At 45.7% G+C, this 20,344-nt stretch overlaps 1 protein-coding gene across 3 annotated transcripts in view; it reads left to right on the plus strand.

The window, feature by feature from the left end:
- Nucleotides 1-5,114: 5,114 nt before the first annotated feature.
- LOC147602832 (eukaryotic translation initiation factor 4E-1-like) overlaps nt 5,115-20,344 on the plus strand; it is a 74,430-nt gene continuing 59,200 nt past the window's right edge. For 2 of the 3 annotated variants that reach the window (XR_015265690.1, XM_086797155.1), the window contains exons 1-2: nt 5,117-5,406; nt 5,715-5,883. Coding sequence is in view for 2 of the 3 variants with exons in the window: in XM_086797155.1 (XP_086653281.1) it covers nt 5,183-5,406; nt 5,715-5,883 (393 nt within the window). In the remaining variant the exon portion in view is untranslated. Of the gene's footprint in view, nt 5,407-5,714; nt 5,884-20,344 lie in introns of all 3 variants that reach the window. The other variant, XM_086797154.1, reaches the window with a different exon arrangement.

Raw genomic sequence — 20,344 nt, forward strand, 5'->3', positions numbered from 1 at the left:
ACAGGAGATCAATGAGTGGATTTATGTTTTCATTGGGGAATGTTGCCATGACATGGAGCAGAGAAGCAACCCATAGTTGCCTTGTCGAGTACAGAGGAGCTACGGTGGCAGTGTGTGAGGTAGCTTGGTTACGCAAGCTACTTGCTGATTTGGGGTTGCAATCTTAGTAGTATATAGTTGGCCAAGAACCCAGTTTTCCATGTGTGGATGAAACACATTGAGGTACATTATCAAGGAGAGAGTCTTGGCACAGACGACATCGACTTGGCCTACGTGAGCACATAGGATCAAGTCGCTGACATCTTCACGAAAGCCTTAGGAGCTGAGAAGCTCCGTAAATTTTGAGATATGCTTGGACTTCATAAGCTGGAGTTGAGCTTGAGGGGGAGTGTTGAGATGTCAAGATCAACATGAGCTGACACTCACGAGGTGCCTACATGACTGTTCGACATTTACATCACTGGCAGGTTTGGTAGTTGGCATCGACATATCTATAGCTGGACTACACCGACTAGTCCACACCTACCCACTCCACTTAGCGTGTTCACATTATGGACCGCTTGTATATACTCTATTATGTGTGTTAGTCATTTTATCTTTTTGGTAGACCTCTTTTTTTGTGTGAAGAGAAGAAGAAGAATTTTCAGCCTCTCAACTTGTGTGTTCTCTTCTAGGGTTTGTGTGAGTGTGTGTGTGCTTGCAAGAGCTCAAGCTCTCTTCTCCCCTGCATCTTTTCACCTATTGCTCTGCTCTACATGGCGTTGTTGCCTAGAAAGTTCCACTTTCACCTATTAAGCTCATTCCCACTATGACCTTCTAATGATCGCCATTGCCCACTGCCTTGTGTCCTTACCAAGACCAAAATGATGTGCGACACTTGTGGCTGGGTTCCAGCGCCTCCATCTTTGTCCCACCACTCGCGCGGTCCTAGCGTGCACCGTGCACCTCCACCAGTCTTCTCTAGTGGTTTAACTATGTCGGTCACTAGTGAGGCTCTACACCTCCTCTTGTGTCAGCCCTTCCCATCCACTCCTAGCAGTTTTCTAAGCCTTTCCAACACCTCCACCAGCCTTCTCTAGTGGTTTAACTATGCCCGTCACCAGTGATGCTCCACATCTCCTCTTGTGTTAACCCTTTCCATTCACTCCTAGCAGTTTTCTAAGCCTTTCCAACATCTCTTTGTGCTCTTCTTTTGTGAGCTTCACCTCCTCCTCCTACATGAAATCTATGTGTTTTCTTCCTTTACCTCAAGCGTTGTTGGACCTCGCCATGTCATCATCACCTCTTCAAAGAATACATCATAAAGGACATCAATCTTTGTCCCCATTCCTCCGTCATGCTCCTTTACTCCATCAGATTCTACAAACATAACATGCCTAGAAAGGTAATAATTGATCATATCATTATACTTTCGTGATAAAGTATCATGGAGGATTTCTTTCCTTCCCTTGGGTCCTCTGCTCTAGCCACCATCATTGAGAAAAAAACGGTTTTAACCATTAGTACTGCAAATCTCATCACAAAGTATCTACTCCTTATAGGTACTCATCTTGCACTTGACCATCAAGTGTCAGAGCCTTGGAGATCATCATCGAGAGTTATTGAATTAAGTTTATCCACCTTTTTATGTGTGAGTAATGGGTTCTCTGTGTGGGAAGTCCCCCAAAACTTGAATATTGTATTCAAGGGTTCTCTGCCTAGGTTGTTCCTCAAAATTAGAATATTTTTGGGTTTCATTTTGTATTGCTCCATCATATTCTTTTTACATCTTCTTAGAGCAAGGGGTTATTTTGGTTGGCCGATGTAGGCTGTCTTCTATCTCTAGAGCAAGACTTGATCTTCGTGTCTTTCACCAAAGACCATGCTTGTTAAGCCCTGAGCCTCTTGTGCCAAGCTCACTAGCCTTTGAGTGCCATGTTTACTAGCCTCTGAGTTTGAATTGGGGAAACATGTCTTGCTTCTATGCTAGTGTTGGAGTTCAGGGAGGACTATTGAAGGCTTTCCAAGTGTCTCTCCTATCACTCCGAGGGGGGGTGTTGGATGTTTTCGATATTTTGGAGTTTAATGGTGTGAACACCCTCTTAGGTGTGAATAACCCTTATTAAGGTCTAGGTCAAAAGATGAGGCTTTATGCCTATAAAATTATTATACATGGTGGGAGTATTATCATAATACAATCACTCTTGTGTCACAGTGGTGCAAACTTGTTCTCTTAGCTTGAGTATCTCTCTCCCTTTCTCTCTTCTACACACTCCACCATGATGATGATATTTCATCCTCCATAGCTCCATGTATGATCTCCTGTGATAACCAATACTTTCAACTAGGTATAATTATGTCATTGCTATTGCTCAAGCTTGCCTGTGATGGTATCTATACATTACATTGTAGGTGCAGGTCCACACATGCCTATAAAGACTAGCATGTTTGTCTTGCAACCAATGTCTTGTGGTATGATGCTAACCTTTATGCCCTCATGCATACAGATATGTATATTACCACTATCAAGTTATACAATCTTGAACTAGCTGATTCTCCTGGATATGTTTTTGCCACCATTATGCATGATATTTCACCAAAAAAACAGTTGGTGGTATCATAATGGTTTGCACTTCTTTGCATGCATACCAACCATCAAATTTGTAGCATTAAGCATAAACATACATAAAGTGGCTTACTCCGACAAAGGTTTATGGCATGCAAGTTTTATACAAGATGAAAGTGTTAAAGGCACTTGCCACCAATTTCAAGATAGAGGTGCACAAAGTATAAATGTAGAGGTGATGAGGCATGTGAATCCTGATGCACTCATAATTTGTGATAGTAGTCCAATTTGGTTGATGATCTCCTTTCAACTCCTCTCTCTCTCTCTCTCTCTCTCTCTCTCTCTCTCTCTCTCTCTCTCTCTCTCTCTCTCGCAAACCCAGGCAACCTATAAAATAGGCAAGCTAGGAATCAATGTCAACATCAAGATCAAGAATTAAGGGCCGATTTTGATATTGAAAGAAAAACATGATAAGGGATAGGACTTTGCACTCTTACTAATAAGTTGGGACCTCCAAATACTGACAATATCAATATTGTTGAGCTGGGTAGCTCCCAAACTGGAATTGAACATTGCACTTACATAGCTGCATTACAAACTCTTCACATTGAAATAACACAATTGTGTTCCAACCAGAACACCGATGAAATTCCATCAGGACTATGATGTTTTAGAGTTTATCACAAAAGGGGCATTTCCATCTAATATGACGACAGACCAGAGAAAGAAAATGGCATTGAAGAGCAAAAACTTCATAGGTGTAGTAGCAATTGTGCAGAATGGGAATCCATCAAATCATCTGAAGATGTGTGCTAGATTATGAACATAAAGTAGTCTAGGCGACAATACAATCACATAATGCAAAAAATATTGGAGTTAGATGAGAAAAGGCTTAGAAGTGCATGGATAGTAGACATAGTACAACAAAGGAGAAAAGCATAGGTTGATTAGGATAACAAATTTTAAAATTTTGAAGTCGAATATTATGTTTCAGTATTCAACTCAAAGCTCAAACCACACCCAAGTAAGTTTAAGCTCAAACCACACCCAAGTAAGTTTAAGCTCAGATGGATAAGACATTATAGAATTAGTAAGTAGACTAAGGATATATTAAGTGACCCTGCAACACCTTGACAACACATCTATGTGAGCACCTCTATGTGCCACGTATCACATGTCAATTGGCATCTCAAGATATCCCCAAAGTTTCTATAAGTATACATTGTGTGGGTGTGTGTCAAAAGCTAGAGAAAAATACGTGGGAATGATGTCTACATGTGAGTCATTCATGTGGGAAAGTTGTAGATTTAATTTGCATATGGAAGTGTGTGCTTTTATTACTACAGTGCTTATATTTCAAAAAGCTATCATTACTAATGTTGCCATTCTAAGTGCTTATGTACCATCCTTGGCAGCACACAGAGTAAGAGTTTGAGTAGGTAGAACATCAAGAGGCCCTCATCATCGCCCTCTCTTCCATCTTCCATGTGTTCCCCATCCTCGTCATTGATAGTGCCCCATTGGCACCCCTCATGTAAGTACCCACACTTCCCTTCCTCGTGGCCACATTTCCCTTTGGGCAGGTTGTTCCCAAGCTTCATACATAGGGTCAGCCTCCCAAGGCTATTTTCTCAATGCCACAAGTGACATCCTTAGTTTCTCACTTTAACGTGGGCTAGTTATATGGGCCTCTTCCCTCATCTTTGACACTCGACTTCGTCCCATCTTCCTCAGGCCCTGTCTTTGCATCTCAACCATGACTTTTTCCCATCACCATCCTACCATCTACCTTATTTGCACCTTCTACTCTGATTCCATCCCTGGCCCCCATCACCATCCCACCATCCACCTACTTTGATTTCGGCCCTAGCCCCCTTAGTGCTACCTTATTGTGGTTGATGCTAGAGCCATCTAGGCGCCTTCACAAGCATTGTGCTTTCGCATTAGTAGATTGTCTCTACCGATGCTCGTGCCAATTGTCACCTTTGGTGGTCATTGTTTCATGTAGAGTGCATAACCCTGGATGCCTAAGCCTGAGGAGAGGAGGTAGAGGAGGAGCATGATGACCTCTTAACACGTATATCCGCGCATGACGTCGAGCTCAAGGGGCTTTGCAAGGAGATTTTTGATTTATATGATTCTCCGATCACGTGCAGTCTATCTATCCTATATCCTCTTCCAATCCGCCTCTCTCAAGTATGTCCCCATCTCTGTGTGTGTGTGTGTGAGAGAGAGAGAGAGAGAGAGAGAGAGAGAGAGAGAGAGAGAGAGAGAGAGAGAGACAGAGACTCAAGAGGGGCTTATTCAGCCATCACTAGACAAGTGCATGACAACTTTTGCCGTTTTTTGGTAGCCGTCGGTACACACGGAAGTTAGGCACGTTGCTTAGCTCGTATCGGTAGAGTAAAAGTCCAGAACTCAAAGGCTCCAAAAGTGCAACGTGTATAAGTCCTCTATTGTCTAAGGTCCGACATTCAAAAATTTGTATCTTCATTGTCTCAAAATAAATTAATGGAGAACAAAATTTGGCACCCATATATATATATATATATATTTTGTAATGCGAGATTTATATATATATATTTGGCACCCATATATATATTCACACAGCTTTTACTTTAGAATTGTTTTGTAGCTATGGCGGAAGTTGCCGTTAACCCTACACCAGGAGACGCTTTTGGCAACAGCGCAGAAGCCGTGTCCCACGAGGATGCCTCTCAACTTGCAGAGTCTTCGAAGAAACACCCCCTGGAGCACGGCTGGACCATCTGGTTTGACAACACAGGCAAGAGCAAGCAGAGCAGCTGGGGCAGCGCTCTTCGCCCGGTCTATACCTTTTCGACCGTCGAGGACTTTTGGTGGTAATCTGATGTTTCCTCACGCAATCGCCTGGTATCGTTAATCATCTTTTTAAGGGTAGGATCAACACCGGGCCGTACAATTATGTACAAGTTGATTTTGCATCCGTACTAAAAAAATCAGGTTTTAGGGTTAGCCTGTGTCAGGGTACAGTTGATGGCACACTCCATGCAATTAAGGGCAAACTGTGCGGGACAGTCTTGTGAACTTTTCTCAATCAATGTCCGTATTAGGGTTTCTGCATTCATTGTGCATTGGCAGGGTTTTTGCATTATCAACGCTGAGGTTTATGCATTATACTTGCTTGCAGTCTGTATAATAATGTCATTCAGCCCAGCCGTTTGGTCCAAGGAACCGATTTTCACTGTTTCAAGGAGGGAATCTCTCCACAATGGGAGGATCCAAACTGTGCCAACGGTGGAAAGTGGACAATCGTGTGCAGTCGAGGGAAGCTTGTCGACATCTACTGGCTTAACACGGTATGTGCTACCTGTAGTTTTTAGAATATCCATGGTAACTTTCTGATGTAGCGTGTATTGGCTAACCAATGAATGTCTTGCTCAATAGACTAGCTAGGGCTAAGGGCATGCAGATCCTTGAAGCATAGTCACAAGGGACGGGGATCGGGGACGGGACGGGGGACGGCCATAAGTAGGGAACGGGGACAGGGGAGGGAACGGCACTCAAAAAATACTTTTTTTTAAAATCTTTCTACTCTACACTTATTCGACTTTGGAAGTACATCAAAATGAGCACAAATTTACACTAAAATGGTAAGCTTTTGAGTCATATTAATAATGAAGTAGATACAAAACGAGTCATGACTTAAGAGTCAGGAATCAGGACTAAGCCTTAAGGAGGCAGAATACATGGACGGACTCAAATGAGTCAATGACAAAAAAGTGCTGAAGACTAGAGGCTAGAGGCTAGAGCTAAGTAGTAAGGCCTATGAATCATGATCCATGAATGTTCATCCACGTGAAGTGCTCGCCTCATGGTCATGGGTAGCTTGTGCCAAAGAAGCATCAAGCTCATCCTCATTGGCATGCTGCTCCTGCACCTCATCCTCTTGTTGCTCTTCTTGTTGACTCATCTCCCACTCGGTGAAGGAATCTGCCTTCTTGGTCACGCTCTGCAAAGCATTCGCAAGTTCGTGCTGACGAAGACAAGGTCATTGGCACGCTCTACCCCGAGTCGGTTCCTCTGCCTAGAGGCAATGTGGCTGTAGGTACTCCAAAGTTGCTCCAAGCAAGAGGAGCTAACGGCCTGGCTAAGTATGCGGATGGCAAGCTGTTGCAGCTCTGGTCCATCTGAACCAAAGTCCTCCCACCATAGAGCAGCACCAACTTTGGAGCGGTCAACCTGTGCATCATGACAGCCATAGCAGCCATGAAATGACTTGTACATCAAAAGCTGGTCCCTGATCTTGCGCCTAATCGGCTAGTGTTTGTATGGGACTCTTGCATGGCGACAAACTCGTCGCTAAGGAAAAGCCCCCTCAAAGCACCGCTACAATCCTTCAACCGGCCCAACATGAGAAAGTTGTAGGCAAACCGAGTGTCGGAATATTTGAGGAGAGAGAGACAGGACCTCTTGTTGAACTCATGCCGAAGTCTTTGATGATTGAGGACAAAGGAGACCATGGTGTTGGCCTCCTCAATGAGTGGGCTGATCCATGTTAATGCCCCGATGTCCTTGAGGAGGTTGTTTAGGCAATGAGCCATACAGAAGGACACCGTGACATGTCCATACATACCTTGGAGAATAGCTCCCGCCACCCTATTGGAAGGCTCCCCATCCGCAACAAAGCCCACTACATGCTCGGGGCCAACGATCTCCATGGTGGTAGTCCACTCCGCCGCAAGCACATCCGCGCTCTTCCCAGAGCCGGATGCATCATGAGATGAGATGAAGTACATCTCTCCGCGGGAATATGCAACCATGCCGTGAATACTCCTCTTGCGGGTGTCACTCCATCCATCCACAATGAGGGAGACTCCGTTCCTCTCCCATTGCCGCTTTGTGTTGTCGGCCGCTTGCTCTACAATGCGCTTCTCCTTCTCGAGCAATGTAGTGCGCAAGCTCTCAGATGAGGGGGCCGTATAGGTTGAGCCATACTCCCCAATCTTCTTAACCATGACCTTGAAGTATTCCGACCTATTCAAGAAAGTAATTTACTAATGAGAAGGGGACTAGGATGATGAAAACATGAATGATGAATTGGCAATGATCGATTGCACTTACCTAGCCGCTTGAAAGGCAATGTGGTCGTGGAAGAAGAAGCGGGCCACCGCCATATCCACCTCCTCCTTCAACTTGGGGTTCCAATTCTCCCCAAGTGTAGATTGTCGCCGTGGGCCACGTAATGATTGAGAGGCCGTGGAGATGGAGGGTGCCGGCGTCGTGGATGGAGTAACATTCCGACTTGATGGTGAAGGTGATGGTGTGCATGATCCTGATCCACCACATGACTCCATTGTAGAGGCTTGAGTTCCTCTCCCCATCGTCGCGGGATCCACGGCCACTCGTGGTGTCCTTCTTGTCGCTTCGACCGCTTCGTAGACGCTAAGCTTGTCAAGAAGTTCCCGTCTCTTCTCGGGCGTGACATTCGTGCAAAACCTCACCTCATGCCCACTCTCATGCAAGAGGTGGGCTCGCACTTTGTCGGCGCCACCCGTTCGTCGGTACGGGCAAAGCTTGCATACCCATGGCCGAGAACCGCCTCGGGCCTTGTGTGAGAGCCTAGAGGCTTGGAACTTGGAAGTTGGAAGCTAGAAGAAGCTTGAGCCTTGAAAGCTTGAGCCTTGAGAGTTGTGTGTGCTTGTAGCCTTGTAGAGGCTTGTTCTTATATAGATAGGCAAGAGAGAGAGAGAGGAAAGCCTCAAGGGCAAGAGAGAGAGAGAGGGCCAAGCCTCAAAGGCTCAAGGGCCAAGGCCCAAGGCCAAGCCAACAGCCATAAACGGCTAGAAACGGGAAGCGCAACAGCAAAAAACGACGAGCAACGGCTCTCTGTCGTCCCCTCGTAGAGCCATCCCCGACCGGCGTCCCCGTCCCCTGTGAGGAACGGGGGACGTCCGTCCGTCCCCGTGCGTCCCCGTCGCTGTTCCGTCTGAAATCGCCGTCCCCGTGTTCCAAGCAGCCGTCCCCTCCGTCCCCTGTGACTATGCGTTGAAGGCTAGTTGTGGTTTAAAATTTAAGCGAGAACATTGAGCAATGAAAGATTTGAGTAAATATTACTGAAATTAGTGAACAAGTGGTCTTAGTGAGATAGAGATAGGATTCCTTTCGCTTCAGTCCATTGGCTGTAGGAGAGAGAAAGCGAAGGAGTCCGTTTGCTTCAGTCCACCAGCTGAGAGTAGAGGGTTCTCCTTGCTTTAATTTTCTTGTGTGCGAGATAGCATCAACGCTTCAATTGTCTTGCGTGTGGGAGACAAAAAAGAGCATCCAATGTACCTAGTCACTTCATTTCGCCGGCTGTAGGAGAAGGAGAGAGTTGGGTATTCTTTCGCTTAAGTTTTTGCTAGTTTGAAGAGAGCGAGTCTCACGCTAGTCGGCTGTCGTCCTCCTCGTACGTCGGCCACCTTGCTGTATGCAAGCGAAGGCTCCATAAATTTCCCACGTGGCCATCGTTACTTTGTTTACCATCTTTTTATTTGTTTTATTTTAAGTATCACAAGCCTTCGTAAAAGGGCATAAGTCTTTCTATATAAATGACTTAAAAGTTGGGATGCCCATTGTGGTGTTCACACCCATTTTTAATGTGGGTGTGAACACTCCACCTTATAAAAACATAACTAAGCATTTGACATGGTTTTTGAACCTTTCAATGGCCAATTTTGGTGCTGCAAAGCCAATCGCCAATCAACAAGCAAAGGCATCCACATAGTCTCGCCAGTAGTTCTGGGCATCTCCAGCGCTACGAGACCGAACATAGGCAAGCATGCAAGACACAAAAACAAGTCATGCATCTAGTAAATCTTTTATCTTTGCACTGAAAGAAAGTGAAGCAAATAGAAAACACAGATGTAGGCCCAGGTACAAGACCTGTAAATGTTGGAAACTAATGTTTATTGTTGAAAACTGAGCACGAGGGAAGCCCGTAGTAGGTGCTATACTAATGATAAGAAGTAGAAGCAGCTGCTAATGACCTCATCTTGATGCAAAAGAATGAGATGAAAATGGGGGAAAGGGGGTCAGCCCTTATATACTCCCTCGGCCAGTTGCACCAGGCCGACAGCTCGACAGTAGCATAAAATGCTATGAAATACCTAAAAAATGGTAGAAAAATATTTGCTAATATATGCCAATGCTAGGCCTCATAAATAGCCAATACAAGCTTGAAAATAGTGATGTAGACCATCTGGAGATGATATCATCCAACACCTCCTCTTCAGCGCCAGAGGGTTCATCCAATACCAGCACGCTGAAGTAAGAACTCCAAAAGTAGCCGAAGTTCAGTCCGTGGGATCCTTTGGTTGATCAATGTTCTATGAAGCATGGAAGACTGAAAAGGATTGACGAATACTGGACGAAGAAGAACACCTCCGCCTGAATCGGAAGGAAGAGGTACAAGTTGCAGTAATGGACACATCCAAAGCAAGTGATGAAGAAGCATCATTGGGATCAATCTAGAAGAAGTTATTCTCAAGAGGGAACCACGGGGAGCTCCAAGGAAAATGGTACCTCCTCTGTATCTGCAACAAGTATCGGTAGCGTAGGAGACTCCTCCTCCTCCTCTGAAGAAACCACTGTAGGTATTGGTGAAGTAGGAGTCGGTGACACCAAAATGCTTGGAGAAGGGCTAGAAACCACCACCAATAGAGCAATCACCAGAGAAACCGCATGTGATATGCAGCAGGAGTCTTTGTATTGGTTGATCCTGTCACACAAATGCTCACACCGTCTTCTGTATCCTGAGTTTCGTGAGTTTAGCAATCCATTTCATTACTTCAAACTTTAAAGAGATGAGAGAGAGAGATATGAGAATTGTACACCAGATTGGGTCCCGAATTACCCACGGAAGGGCCCCCTATCCCGATAACGAGATAGTATTTGCTTTATTACTCTAGAGAGAATGACTTTGGACTGTAGATAAGCCAAACGCAAGATCTCGGAGGATCGGAGAGCGGCTGATCTGTACACTGCTGTAGAAACACCTCGATGACTTGATCTCGAGCCTATGCACTCTTCCCAAGGGCACGAGGAAGGGCTGCACACCTGAGGCTCAAAGAAGAAGAAGGTGGACTGTTCTACACACTGTTAGAATGCTGAAAACACATATGAATGCTGTGTTACCTTCACCAGATGACTGCTGAATGTGTGGATGATGCACAGAATGCTGGACACTGATGCAAACAGCAGATTCAGGGCTGGAAACTGCTGTAGACTGAACCTTCAGGGCTGGAATCTGCTGTGGACAGAAACGCTGAAGTGTTGAGGATGCTGTGGACTGAAACGCATGAGAAACAGGGCTGCAAACTGCTGCTGTACTGAAACGCAGGACTGCTGCTGTACGGCTGGGCAAAAACGCAGAGAAGAGGCACTGTTTGCTGGCGTAGAACTATGCTGAACTGTGGGCCTGAACTGATGCTGAATTCAGGGCTGAATGATGCTGAAGGCAGGCGCCTAGGGCTGGGCTGAAGCTATGGTTCTCAAGGGCTGGAGAAGAAAGCTTATGGGCTCTAGGGCTGGATTAGTCTTGGGCTGAAAGCAAGAAGGAGGAGAGCTCTTAGCACAATGAAGACTGAATGAGGAAAAGAGGCTCTAGGCAAGCCTATTTATACTAACTGGAGGTTGGTCATTTAATAAAGTTAATATTTATAAATGCCCAATAATGCAAATAATGCTAAATAAATACTAATAAATATGGAAAAAATACCAGATAAATCCCAGTAAATTCCCTAAGGCTTTGGGGATGTTCTAAATGATGCACAGGCCTATGTATGCATATTATGCAAGATGCAGAGTGCTTTCTGATGCAAACCCTAAGGCTTCTACTGACTCTACATGCATGAATGATTCTCTCCAAGTGGGTTAAGGGACTTGACTGACTGACTGACCCACTAAGGCTGAGGAATGACCTACGTAGCTCGTGCCTGACTTATCCTGGACTGAGGATGTACAATGGGGTCACGGCGTACGACAAATATCATCCTATTGGGTTCTAAAATTGTACAACTGTTGCACTTCTGATGATGAGCCATCTTGTCACCATGCACTGAGTGCAGAGTGCATGTGACACCGCAGAGGTAGCAACTCCTAAATCCACCAAAGGTACGCTAGATGAAAATACTGTCCGGGGTAAAGATTCTCCAACAATAGGAGAAAGATGATCTTCAGACGATCAATCCTTCTCTGGAGAAGGAGGAAATGAAGTAACCTCTGGCACAAGAGGATCATTAGGGATAACTGAATCCGCTAGGGTTGAAGTCTGAACCAAAATAGACTCTAAAATAGTGGAAGTAACCACCAATGAGAATTCCATAGAACCCTCTGAAGATGCCTCCTCTAGAACATAAGAAGCGGAATCCTCCTCTGAAAGCATATCTTGTAGCATAGGAGAGGAACCCAGAGAAATATCATCAACACCATGGAGAGGGTAGGCATGATCATCTGCAATGTTAACGGAGGAAGAAATTAGTGGATGATCCTCAACCTCATCCGATGTGACCCTAACCTCTACTGAAGAAGTCATAGCTGTGGTCACTAGGATTGTGTCCTATAAATGGAAGGGCAACTGTAACACGGAAATCTTATCAATCATGAAAACTGAGAAATACACATAGGCATGCCAGATGAAAGAAGATGACAACTCTGCACACTACACCACACTAGGGGCCAGAAGATAGGCTGAACCCCCCGCCACCGCCCCCCCCCCCATTATGTTTAGATTACCAAAAAGGAGTTTGCTTCCAAGTACAACTTCAAAGGTGCCCAGGGATTCTCCACTGGCTAGCACCTATCTCTTCTAGTACAGTATGAAAGCAAAACAAAAACATATGCAGAACTTGTTGACGATCCTCAGCACAAGAGGGCACTTCCGGCATCAAGCACATGCAGGACAACTATGTAGTATGGACAGCCCATAGCACTCCCACATCAGCAAGGAACAACCTTGAATCTTCACGTTCCTCCTGTATGTCTCACAGGGCAAGTCGACCAGCCTGGAGAGGCTCTTCACAACAGTCGACTAGCCCTTAGTAGCCACAGGAGGAAGCGACCAGCAACAGTACTCGAGCCGGTAAGTCTCTGGTTAGTAGAGAAGCTGTCCAGCCAAAATCGACCAGCTCTTCCCCCTGTTTTTTATGACCTGTACAGCTGTTTTTCAGTGCTGTAAAACAGCCGGCCAGCAGTGGGAAACATCCAGGCGGAGTCGGCCAGCATCTCTCATACACCTGGCGGATATCCGTCGTGGTAAATAGCTGTAGTTGGCTGCCAGCAGGCTGAAAACCAGTCGACCAGCTCTCATGCACACCAGGAAAGCATGCGCATCCCCCAAATCTGAGTTCTTCCCTCGTAATAGAGTCTATCCGCTGAAAATAGCTGAATCGTGTGCTTTATTGATCTAGGAGGAGGCGCCTACAAGAGGTTGGTACAAATTTGATCCAGTGCCCGCCTTATGGCTGCCACATGTATTAATAAGTCCAGTCTAGTGTGTACAACTTATAAGTTGTCCGGTCACTTATAAGTGTGTGTGAACCTGTACCCATAATTATTAGTATGTGAAATCGTAAAGCCGTAAATTGGGTTTTTGGGAACACTTACCACCTGTAAAACACATGTAGATCACCTGTTAGTCCCAAACAGGTGTGCACATACACGACCACAGGGTGCCCAGGCGTCCTCGGCCCCATGGACAACGCAGGCAAAAATCTTAGGCATTGTCCAGGCAAACAAGACAAGTCATCCAAAGGTAAAATCAAAGTCATGCACACACATGAGCCGCAACTAGATTGGAAGAAATACCCATCTGGTCAGTTGAATCAGATAAAATGTTCAGGGCCATAGTCACAGGGGACGGAGGGGACGGCTGCTTGGAACGCGGGGACGGCGATTCGGGACGGAATAGCGACGGGGACGGACGGACGTCCCCCACGGCACGTTTCTCATAGGGGACGGCGACGGGGACGGCTCTACGAGGGGACGGCAGAGAGCCGTTGCTCGCCGTTTTTTGCCGTTGCGCTTCCCGTTTATGGCTGTTGGCTTGGCCTTGGGCCATGGCCTTGAGCCTTTGAGGTATGGCCCTCTCTCTCTCTGTTGCCTATCTATATAAGAACAAGCCTCTACAAGGCTACAAGCACACACAACTCTCAAGGCTCAAGCTTTCAAGGCTCAAGCTTCCAACTTCCAAGTTCCAAGCCTCTAGGCTCTCACACAAGGCCCGAGGGCCGCCGCCCTACTATCTAGATTCTAGAATCTAGACTCTCTCTCTCTCTCTCTCTCTCACCTCTCCCTCAAGCCTCTTGAGTCTTCCAACTTCCAAGACTCTAGGCTCTAGGTCTCTCTCTCTCTCTCTCTCTCTCTCTCTCTCTCTCACGGTTCACCTCTCCCTCAACTTTCAAGCCTCTTGAGTCTTCCAACTTCCAAGCCTCTAGAGTCTAGGCTCTAGGCCTCTAGCCTCTAGGCTCTCTCTCTCTCTCTCTCTCTCTCTCTCTCTCTCTCATTCCTCAAGGCTCAAGAGTCAAGCTTGAAGGGATTGGATGTTAGGGTTAGGGTTTACAGAAGACAATCAGGCGTGGAAACCAAGAGAGGAGTGAACACGACTTCAGTATGCTTCAATGATGAGAAAAGTGAAGTACAATAGCCACATGATAGTGACCCTAAAAGATAAGTGTTCACATGTCCGGCCATAAATGTGCCGGGTGGACCAAAACACTTATAAACTGCATATAAGTGAAACTGAACTAAACTGGGGGAAAAAACCTCCACTAACTGAAGTAAAAAGTGCCCCAGTAATCTACTGATGATCACTAGCACTCCTCTGGGTGCATACACAGCATAAAACCCAACAAACTCCCCTGGAGTGATATGTGATCACTGTACATCATCCACCAAAAGGAAACAAATTCAAAGCATCGCGGAATGCTTCAAATTTCGGACGTGGTAATGCCTTGGTGAAGATGTCTGCCACATTCTGATCTGTAGGATAGTAGATCAGACTGATATCTCCTGCCTGGAGTCTCTCCCGAACAAAATGATAGTGAATCTCAATGTGTTTCGTGCGAGCATGAAACACAGGATTCCTGGCCACAGCAATGGCACTCTGACTATCAGTATAGATAGGTGTAGGCTCCTCCACTGAAATATCCATATCAGTCATAAGACGACGTAGCCAAACACACTCAACAGTAGTAGTGTAGGCTGCTCTGTACTCTGCCTCACAAGACGAAGTGGCCACTGTGGTCTGTTTCTTGCTTAGCCAAGAAATGCATGAAGCGCCAAGGAAGAAACAATTTCCACTAGTGGAATGTCTGGTATCAAAATCACCAGCCCAATCTGAATCACTGTAAGCGTGTAACTGCATGTCACCCCCCTCAGGATAAAGCAATCCAAGAGACAAGGTACCCTGCAAATAACGGAATACACGCTTCACAGCTTGCCAATGTGACAACCGTGGGCTGTGCATGAATCTGCTCAACTGAGAGACTGCATACTGAATATCTGGCCTTGTATTACACAAGTAAATGAGGCACCCAACAGCCTGAGCATATGTAGTGGCATCAAAGGAAACACTGTCATCTTGTAGTGACAGTTTCATCCCAGGCTCCATAGGAGTACTAATAGGCTTGCAATCCTGAAATTTAAACTTCTCCAGAAGTTTAGCAACATAACGTGATTGCAACAACCCAATGCCTCTGTTATCCTGCACAAACTGTATGCCCAAATAGTAATGTACAAGGCCCAAGTCAGACATGTCAAATGTCTGTTGCAGTATCTCCTTAAAAGCTGCAATTTTGTCATCATTTGATCCCATGAGCAAGAGATCATCCACATAAAGACTGATGACCAGCAGATCTGTCTCTTCTTTCTTTACATACAGAGTGGCTTCTGATGGACTGTTCACAAATCCCTGAGTGAGTAGAAAAGCATCTATTTTTGCATACCAAGCTCGTGGAGCTTGTTTCAAACCATACAAGGCCTTTTTCAGCCTGCATACTTTCCCCTCATGACCATGTTCTGCAAATCCCATGGGCTGAAATACACAAACTTCCTCCTTGAGGTCCCCATGTAGGAATGCAGTCTTTATGTCCAACTGGTGAACAACCCAACCACGATGTGCAGCCAATGCAATGACACACCTAAGTGTCGACATGCGGGATGTAGGAGCAAATGTCTCCTCATAATCAATGCCCTTCTTCTGTGCATAGCCCTTTGCAACTAGACGGGCTTTGTACCTGTCAATGGATCCATCTGCATGTCTTTTCAACTTATAGACCCATTTAGTACCAATTGCTTTCTTGCCTTTGGGCAGATCAACCAAATCCCATGTTTGATTCTTTTTAATAGAATCAAGCTCATCCTGCATGGCTTTGTTCCAATGCACATTATCTCGTGCATCCACAAATGAATCAGGCTCATCATCATCCTGTAAACTGGCTGCCATAACCAGATTCAAATCCATGATGTGTGCATGCTCATTGGTCCTTGTTCCCCTACGAGTACGACCAGCAAGAGGACCCTCTAAATGGCTGTCCTGTAATGTCCTTAAATACCATCTAGGTATATGTCTGACCTGTGGTGCCTGCTGTCCCATATTTGGTTCAGCTTCTGGCTCATTTGGCTGCTGAATTTCTGCACCACCTACATCATTTGCTGGCTGTCCAGTACCCTCATGAGTTGGATCACCAACTGTGGAATGAAACTCCATGGGTAGTAGACCTTCAAACACATCATTTTTAGCCTGATTTGCCTCATAACCAGCCATGGATATTGCTGATTTTTCATCAAAAATCACATCCCGACTGATGAATATCTTCCTGGATAGTGGGTCATATAACTTGTAGCCCTTGCTCTCACGGCTATACCCAACAAAAATGCATTTTGTGGCTTTATCATCCAGCTTCCTCCTCAACTCTTTGGGTATGTGTGCATATGCAAGACACCCAAAGATACGAAAATGCGATACAGAAGGCTTGCGGCCATGCCAAGCCTCAAAAGGAGTAATAGAAACCAATGCCTTTGTGGGACAGCGATTCAAAATATGACAAGCACACATTACTGCTTCCACCCAAAAGATATGTGGTAGTCTTTTTGCCTTTAGCATACATCTGGTCATCTCCATGAGTGACCGATTCTTCCTTTCTGCAACCCCATTCTGCTGTGGAGTGTAAGGAGTAGTATACTGATGTTTTATACCTCTACTCCCAAGAAAGGAATTCAGCATATGTGACATATATTCCCCCTCTCGGTCAGAACGGAGAGTCTTTACCTTGCATCCTGACTCTGTCTCAGCAAGTGCTACAAAGGCCAAAAATGCATCATATACCTGTGATTTCTGTGTCAAAGGATAGACCCAGCATATACGAGAGAAGTCATCAATAAATGTTGCAAAATAGAAGCAACCACCTAATGACTTCGTCTGCATGGGACCACAAAGATCACTGTGTATAAGTTGCAACTTTGCAGTTGCTCTTAGAGCCTGATCACGTGGGAAGGAAAACCTGTGCATTTTTCCCAAAATACATCCTTCACAAATGTGATCTGGAGGCTTCTCCATGAGAGGTAGATCTGTAAACATATTATGTCGCTGCATAAGCATAAGACTACCAAAATTTACATGCCCCATGCGAGCATGCCATAACTCCGCATCAACCATAGCTGGAGTAAGAGTGAATGCATGATAAGCAGACTGATCCACTGGCTGAAATGCATCCAACTGATAAAGTCCATGACATAGTGTACCAGTAAGCATCAAGGTCAAGGCATTAGCTTTGTCTCTGACCATGCATTTATCATCACAAAGTGGACTTGCATTCCACAATGTGCTAAAGAAGAAATGGACAACAAATTCTTCTTTATCCCTGGTACATATAAGGCATCTGTAAGGCGGAGAATGGAGCCATCAATGGCTGTGAGCTGAATCTCCCCAATGCCACGAACTGGATATGAAGCATTGTTTGCACACTGAACAGTTTTGCCAACAGGGGCAGGGCCAACATGACTAAACAAATCCCTGCGAGATGTGATATGCTTTGAGGCACCACTATCAAAATACCAAGTACATGCATGCTCTGTCAAACTGAGTGCCTGTGAAGACCATGAGGCATCATAGCTGCATGTATAAAAACAGTAATCCCTGTCCTCAACAAAAGAAGCAGTCTCTGGAGGAGCTTTAGAAGCATCATTAACAGACATCCCAGCTTCCTTTGCCTTCTCTTTGGCAATCCTCTTCCTACATTCCGTGATGTAGTGACCTGGCTTCTTACAGTAATGACATTTGCCCTTCTTCTTGGGCTGTCCATCACCTTTCTTGGTATCCTGTGAAGAACCACCATCACCTGAGTTTTGATTTGCACTCTTTGGCTGAGTTTTTCCTTTCCCCTTTTGACCTGTAGTAAATGCTTGTTCAGCATTTGTGTTCATATTCATATTCTTCCTCATTTGCTCCTCTTGTAGTAAGAGAGCAACAAGTTCCTGATACTTGAGGGGTTCAACAGCATTCCTCATGCTGAGATTCAAAGAGGTATGAAAAGCCAAGTAAGATCTTGGCAAAGAGTGCAAGATGGTGGACACAAGCTGTGTCTCAGGAATAATCTCATCCACATTGATGAGTTGCTCTTTCAAATCCTGCAGCTTGTTTAAGTGGCTAGACATATCATCTCCTTCATTCATTTTCTGATTTTCCAGCTCTCTTTTCAAAAATGAGATCCTAGCCTCATTACGAGCAGCATACATTTGCTCCAAAGTCACCCATGCATTCTGTGAAGAGCCAGCTGAACGAATATGAGGTATAATGGACCTCTGTACTGACAATGCAATGAGTGACAAAGCTTGTGCATCCCTGGCATCCCATGTCTTTTGAGCATTTGTTCTCTGAACAGGCAATGGCTGTCCTGGAGCCTGTACCTGTTGTCCTCGTCCACGAGCACCTCCTTGGGGAGGAGTCTCTGGAGCCAATGGACCTGGACGTGGTTCATCACCACTAACAAAATCCCAAAGACCTTTTGCCACAAGCACATTTTTCAGCATAAAACTCCACAAGGAGTAGTTCGTGCCATCCAATTTGTCTTCCTTAGACAAATATGTGAATACATAGCTGTTGATTTGCCATTATGCTTTACGCACAATGTTGTACCTGTTTACCAAAAAACCCAATAGCAGAAACCCTGATAATAACTGTACTCCACTGAATACAGTTCACCCAAATCTGCCTGCACTCTCAATCCTCTGAATGTGCAGCTCAATGCACCAATGACTGAGTAGAGCAGCAAATGGCGTACACAAGGCCAAAATGCCCCAAAAATGCCCAAATTTGCTGCACCCAAACTCTGCAAAAAACCTGTATATTTCCTTGCTAGAAAATCTGCCTGTTGTGCCTGTATATTTTCACAGAGAAAATAAAAATGCCGAGTATTCAAAATATGTAATGCTTACCACTTCTGTATTGTGCAGGTACTCAGCAACTCAGTCGAGGTGCTGTACGGAAGCATGTACGAAAGCAGTAGACTAAACTGCAGTCAAATGTTGACGTAGCAGATTCTGGTCGACTGTACTGTGCAGGTACTTTGACTGTACTATTGCAGTCGTGTACTGTACTGTGCACTGTACGGAGCAGGGTGACCAGTTCCACAGTACTGTCCTGCGCAGGTTTGTACAAAGGCGCAGTCTTCAAAGCAGGTACAGTATACGCGTGCGCTGCAGGTTCAGAAGTACATTTCAGGTACAGGCGATGACAGGCGCAATCATTCGAAGCAGGTACAGTAGGCGGCGCACAGGTGTACGGGCTGAAGGCTGCGCAGTATAGTAGTTGTAGGCGACGACTTGCAGTACCCGATTGAAGGCGACCAGGTACGGGCAGCAGGCGCAGAGGTTACCTGACGGCGCACAGGTGATGGTGGCTGCGCTTGACTGTACGGGCAGGTACAGTAACTGAAGGCGATGGCTGTTGCAGTACCCGACTGAAGGCGACGTGGTACAGAAGTTGTAGGCGGCGCTTGACTGGATGTACGGATGCTGTACGGGGAGCAGCAACAAAAGCTTGGCAGTGTACGGGCAGGGCAATGCAGAGCTTCAATGCTCTGATACCAATTGAAGGGATTGGATGTTAGGGTTAGGGTTTACAGAAGACAATCAGGCGTGGAAACCAAGAGAGGAGTGAACACGACTTCAGTATGCTTCAATGATGAGAAAAGTGAAGTACAATAGCCACATGATAGTGACCCTAAAAGATAAGTGTTCACATGTCCGGCCATAAATGTGCCGGGTGGACCAAAACACTTATAAACTGCATATAAGTGAAACTGAACTAAACTGGGGGAAAAAACCTCCACTAACTGAAGTAAAAAGTGCCCCAGTAATCTACTGATGATCACTAGCACTCCTCTGGGTGCATACACAGCATAAAACCCAACAAAGCCATCTTCAACCATGGCATCCTCCTCACGTGTCGGGGCTTCTCGTAGAAGGACAACGGGATGGACATGGTGGGAGGAGGTTAACTACACCACATCCGTTCATGGAGGCGGTTCTTGGCCATGGGTATGCAAGCTTTGCCCGTACCGGCGAACCGGTGGTGCCGACAAAGTGCGAGCCCACCTCTTGCATGAGAGTGGGCATGAGGTGAGGTTTTGCACGAATGTCACGCCCGTGAAGAGACGGGAACTTCTTGACAAGCTTAGCGTCTACGAAGTGGTCGAAGCGACAAGGACACCACGAGTGGCCGTGGATCCCACGATGATGGGGAGAGGAACTCAAGCCTCTACAATGGAGTCATGTGGTGGA

The sequence above is a fragment of the Cibotium barometz genome, chromosome 65 (genome assembly GCF_041138505.1).
Source record: "Cibotium barometz isolate CiBa-2024 chromosome 65, ASM4113850v1, whole genome shotgun sequence".
Classification (NCBI taxonomy): Eukaryota; Viridiplantae; Streptophyta; class Polypodiopsida; order Cyatheales; family Cibotiaceae; genus Cibotium; species Cibotium barometz.